Source organism: Ptiloglossa arizonensis, chromosome 1 (genome assembly GCF_051014685.1).
Source record: "Ptiloglossa arizonensis isolate GNS036 chromosome 1, iyPtiAriz1_principal, whole genome shotgun sequence".
NCBI lineage: Eukaryota > Metazoa > Arthropoda > Insecta > Hymenoptera > Colletidae > Ptiloglossa > Ptiloglossa arizonensis.
In genome coordinates, this window is record NC_135048.1 from 20,004,096 (window position 1) to 20,010,151 (window position 6,056).

The window sequence follows — 6,056 nt, forward strand, 5'->3', positions numbered from 1 at the left end:
GCGTGAAACGTCCACAAAGTACGTCACATTGTCGCATCTAGATTTATCAAACCTTGGAGGTAATATTTTAAAGGCCCTTTCCTTTTCTCAAACATCGAGAGCTGTACATTTAATAGAGAAAAATTGCATATACGCAATCTCGTACAGGAAAAATATTTCTGAGAAAGTCTGCGAGAACATCGAACTATTCTACCCGCATCGTTAACGATTAGTTTGCGGATATTTAGTTTTAAATAAAATTACGAAAAAATGATTATTTACTCGAACCGTACCACTTTTTTAAGATTAACGAAATTTTTCGATACTTATGAATGGTAGTTGAATTAAACGTTAAATAAATAAGGAATACTAAAGGGTCTCCTCTGCGTGGTATCTTAAAACTTTGTTAATTTCACGTCGTAAGGTTAACGTCGGTCAAACACGGATCTGAATCGAAATATTACGCGTCGTGTATTGGAGACGTTGCGCAAGCTTGGGTCTGAAAGGACCCAAGCTTGGCCGTACAATAACTAAACATTGACCCGTTACTCGATAGTTAGCGAGACTTATTGCCATTGGATTGCACAGGCACAAGTATAGCGTGCGAGAAGAACGATCCGGATACACAGTTCTGATGTCGCTGTTAATCAAAGGATTCACCGAACAGGATGTGGGCAGCTACAAATGCGTGTCGACGAACAGTCTTGGCAAGGCTGATGGCACTATAAGGCTGTACAGTAAGTTCTTCGAAACCTTGCTGAGAACCACTTTCGTTAAAATGGAACCTCGATGATTACCATTTAAAGTAACACCCTAAGGTAGTTTGTAATTGTATAAAGTAGCTTGGGATAGTTTCAACGATTATGACAAAATTGAAATTACATTCGTAATTACTGAGAGCAAAAAAGAACTCCGGCTTTATAATTACCGCAAATGTGGCTAGAGCTTTGGGAACAACGTATTAAAAGTAAAAATATCGGGTGGAATTTGAAATAAGATAAATGTCGGAATTATTTTGGTGAAAATTGTGGTAAACGAGAAAATAAGGTAATTTCAAGCAGCCGCGGGGGTATTTCCGAGAACCTTATATATTGTCAGTGACCAACCAGTATTACGCTGACAGGAGCAATTTCGACCAAATATATATTTCTACTGAAATTCTAATAGTGCAAGGTATCAGATGGTCAAAATAACGCCAACGAATCGAAAACTGACAAACAATGTTAATGAAAAACTCTTGACAAAATTCGTTGAAAAAGATTAAGAATTTATTTAAAAACTATTTAACAAGTTTATCAAAGTTAATATTTCGTTGAAGTCGATCGATACAATTTCTACGTTACGATCGCGATTACCTTGGAATTATTCTATCTTAAGGATAATCGTTGCAACCGTGATAAAAAGAACTCTATTAACCGACTGCAAAAATATTGAACTTTGGTAAACTTATTAAATGGACATTTGAGAATATTTTAAAACAAAGTTTGCCCTTATTCATCGTGTTAATTGTACCCGCACCTCTGTTTTGCAAACGTAGTTTCGCGTTATCGAGCGATATACTATTTCGCAGAACAAAATTAACGATTAATATTTTCAAATCAATATCGCGGCCACATAGAGAATACTACGAACTATCGAAATAATATAAATATTCTTCTCTCTTATAGAGAATGTAATAAAGGAAGGTCGTAAATATCCCGCGATCGGAATTACCCTATTTGCCCTACTAGCGTTATATAATACGGGAACTAATCAAAGTGATCGAAAGTTATACGTTTCATTTGGAATAAAAATATACGTGCCGTGTGACACCGATCGCGAACGTTTCGTTTGTTCCGTGACTGCAATTAACAATGGAAAACGGAAAGAGAAACGTCGATGTTGATTGTCAACGATAATTGTCGTCTGATTTCAGAGATTAAAATCGGCTTCGATAGATCGTCGCGCGCAAAAGATCACGTGTCAATCATGGGCGGTAAGTCGTCGTTTCTGTGCACAATACGTGATAATACGAAAAATCGATACATCGCACTTTTTACGATACCAGGGAACAGTGAAGCGTATACATTGAATTTTTCATTTAGGTTTAGCCGAGGCCGCGCAAAGTTCTGGCGCTAACAACGGGAGCAGAGGGTTCATGGGATGTAGCAACAAATTATTACATTTCGTGTCGGTGTTTCTCTTCATACCGGTGTTGCTATGGCCGCGGTGAAGAAGGCATCCGCTGTTGGTCATCGCCAAGCTGAGTGCCGGATAACTTTGTGCCAAAGGACAAGAAATAAAGCAAGAATGCTTGTGTATGTATGTACGTATGTATGTGTGTGGGTGTGTGAGGAGAGGATGGTGGCGTCCTAATACGCGCGAGTTACGCGAATGTGCGCGCGAGAGTGGTAGAGTGTTCTGTCTGTAAAGAACAACCGATCGGTCGAACGTGAGCGTGAATGTCGAACAGCGAACCAAAGAGAAACGGATGAAAACAAGAAAAGGAAAAAAAAAGAAAAGAAAAAGAAAAAAGGAAATAAATCGGAGGCTCGCGTTCTCTACATCTTCCTACTCCCCTTTCCTACTCTCGAGTGTCAAAAAAAAAAGAAAAAAAAAAACATTTTTAGATCGATGAATGTTGTCAATGTATGCGCCCATTTAGATCCGTTTCGTCGAACATCGATTCGCGGATCGACGGACCGGTGGATAGACGCGCGAGGTTACGCGCAGGCGCGCGAGATTACGCGCATGCGCGCGAGATTACGCGCAAGCGCACGAGGTCATGCGTGGACAAGAATCGGAAGCGCGCGAGCAGCTTGGCCCATCCTAACGATGCTTAACAAGTCGTCAATAATAATAAGTTACGATCGTTTTGTCATTGGTATCAGCGTTACGGACGTTTAGATGTCAGGGAACTCGATGTTTCGAAATAAAAGTATGAGATCAAACGTTGTACACTACCTGTCGTTCATCATTTCTATCACCCGCCTTCTTCCCCATTCCTCGAACAAACGACGCTGAGAAGAGGATGGTTCGAGATTGTTGAAGATATTGGAACAAACGGGACTGGAAATATTTCAAAAACGCGAGAACAGACGGAACTTAATTATTTTAACAAGCTGCTGGGAATATTTCCCTTGTCACGGTTACTCTGACATTTTACTTTTCAAATAGCACACACTCTCGCATTCCGCTGCAACATTTCACATTCTAAGAAAGGAACGATCAAACGACTCCCAGCTTTAATATTTTATTCTTTCCCTCGTAATTTAACACAACGGATGCAAGGAGTAAACAAAGGATTCGTTTTAATTGGAACACATTTACCGAAATGGAACGAAGTTATACGTATATGTATACATCTACGTGATCAAAATATTCGAAACAAAAGTTTTCAACGTTACGATACTAGATAATATTTAGAAAAAAATTCGACAAGCATTTATTCGCGTCATATGTATTCGTAATACGTATTGCGTGGTGTATTGTTTCGATTACTTAACGTTTCTATGAATTTATCGAGTAATTACATTTAATATTTTGTACTTGGAAACAAAAATCAGTGCTTCTATTATTGTGTAAAAATTGCTTAAAATCGGAGAGGGACAATTTGAGTGGTTTCCTTGCAAGTCGTTCGCGTTTGCGTGACTCGTGATGGGATGCAAGCGGAAATGGAGAAACCATTTTGGGGACGTCGATCGTCTTTCGACAATTTTAATCGACGATCATTTATCGAGTTATCACATTTAATATTTTGTACTTGGAAACGGAGATCAGTGCTTCTACCATTGTGTAAAAATTGCTTAAAATCGGAGAGGGACAATTTGAGTGGTTTCCTTGCAAGTCGTTCACGTTTGCGTGACTCGTGATGGGATGCAAGCGGAAATGGAGAAACCGTTTTGGGGACGTCGATCATCTTTCTCTTCAATCGGACAGACAAAGGGGAAATCGGGGATAACTCTACAGCCTAGCTGGCAAAGTTCGCGCCGAGCTTTTTTCCCAATATTCCCTCATTCTCTTTGATTAAGTAATTGCTCGACGGAACTACTTCGTTCCACCTATCCCTTTGGTCAAATTGACGATTTTCAAACTTACGTATTAGAAAGTGCGATCGATGGAAATTTTGTTACACGTGTCTCTCTTTGAATCTCTTCACGTGGAAATTTCCTCGTGGCGAGCTAATTAACTGTTTCGAATGGATCGTTACGATGCAAGAATAAATGTAATATCGTGACACGGGAAATTTTCGTAACGTGTAAGAATATATAGAACTTGGAATACTTTAATAAAATGCAAGAATACGTGTATGGAGCTTCTGTCTTTCCCTTCTTGCATTCTTCCTTCCCTTTATACGATTATAAACTATACAATAAAGAAAGAGATATTAAATTTCAGTGTTGTTTGATCGTTCCTTCCTTGGAATATAAAACACTGATAAGGAGTCTGGGAATAGTTGAGACTTGGAAAATTGGTATCAGAGTGCCATAACCTTATAAAGATTCCATTTATAAATAGAATCTATAAACTATACATAACTTTGAAAATATACTTAGTTTCGTGTACTGTAGCATCTGGCTAGAATATTTCAAGTTCCGTCTATTCTCACATTTCTGAAATTGTTCCAAGTACCGTCTATTTTAAAATCAAGGTATAGGCACGAACGTAATTTATCGTTCGAATATTTTCCGAGATTGATAGAGCCGATAGAGCCACGGACGAGATACGTATAGGTAGACGTTTTTTATGTTTGCTAACCTTACCAATTTCTTTGTTCGGATCGAGGTTCTATCCACGTACAGAATGTGATGCAAAACCAGTGATTTTTTACGAGGTCGGTACTTCAGTTCGTCTGGCACAAAATTTTATAAAATGCTAAGTCGGTTCTATACCTTGTCTGTGATTCAAGCACGCTGTTTAACTTCAATTCTTGTTTTCGAAAGTACTCACTGGAATGGCAGCACCTACCGCGCACTCTTCGACAGGCTGCTTCGAACGACGTTACCAACTGAGAATTACGCACAATGTAATAAATGTTCATTTTAATAACATCGTTACGTATACTAGAATGAAATATAATAATCTTTCATTTCATCGGAACGATTCGCAAAAATATTTCAACCATAATACGATTTCATCTTTTAGATTCTGTGGCTTCGATAAATGTATAAAAAATAAAAAATGTATTCGGAGTTATATTACAATACATTTTCTAGTAAATTCTAGTAAGTATAAAATGAGAAAACTGCTCGTTTAGTTATTATAAAAGTATTTAAACATTCACAATGAATGTGTCGAATGAGTTTCGTAAAGTTCTTATATAAAAGTATACATAATAAATGGAACAAAAAATAAATGTTAAAAATGAAAAAAATATGAAAAATTAGCTTGAACAATCTTTGAAATAAAGTATTGGTACGTACGTATTAAACTGGAAAGTAAAGAATGTGAACAAGTTGATAATAGCTTCTAAGTTGGACAATACGAATGAAAAATTTGATTTCTTCGTGCTTCGCCAATGAAAAGTAGAGCGATAGTAAAGCTTTAATTCAAAAACTTCTCTATTGGAACATTAGAAACTATTGGAAAAAACATACTTCATCTTAAATGATCAGATCAATTCTTTCAAGACGATATCACTTCGAAAATGTTCAGAGTAGATACACATTTATTTCACGTTACAACTGTAGTGCCACCCTGATAATTGCGGGAGAAGCGTAACTAATCCAATAAGGATCCCCACTTACACAATATATCTCCACTACCTACATATGTATGTATCGTGCAAGTGCTCCGCAAAAAAATATTATAAATGAAAAGCTACTATTTAAAATTGTCTGGGAATAAGTAACTTGTACTACTGATATAAAATAATTTATATATTATACAAAGGTTAAAAAAGTCGGAACACATCATTTTAATTTTATATCAAAGATATCTTTTAAAAGATATTTTTCATAAATATGAAGAAACGGTTTAGTAATGTTTGACTCTTAAAGCAGATCTTTTTCATTGTCATTTGTCGCAACGTTCTTTCATATCATTTAAATATGAAATTCCATGTTTGAAAGTTTCTATAACGGTCAATATATATCAGC

The 6,056-nt window shown here is 36.9% G+C and overlaps 1 protein-coding gene across 1 annotated transcript in view; it reads left to right on the top strand.

The window, feature by feature from the left end:
- LOC143146018 (lachesin) overlaps positions 1-2,921 on the top strand; it is a 130,895-nt gene extending 127,974 nt beyond the window's left edge. Inside the window, exons 7-9 of the mRNA XM_076309969.1 lie at positions 568-716; positions 1,895-1,954; positions 2,064-2,921. Coding sequence (XP_076166084.1) covers positions 568-716; positions 1,895-1,954; positions 2,064-2,191 — 337 coding nt within the window. The 3' untranslated portion in view covers positions 2,192-2,921. The remainder of the gene's footprint in view (positions 1-567; positions 717-1,894; positions 1,955-2,063) is intronic.
- The last annotated feature ends 3,135 nt before the right edge of the window (positions 2,922-6,056 follow it).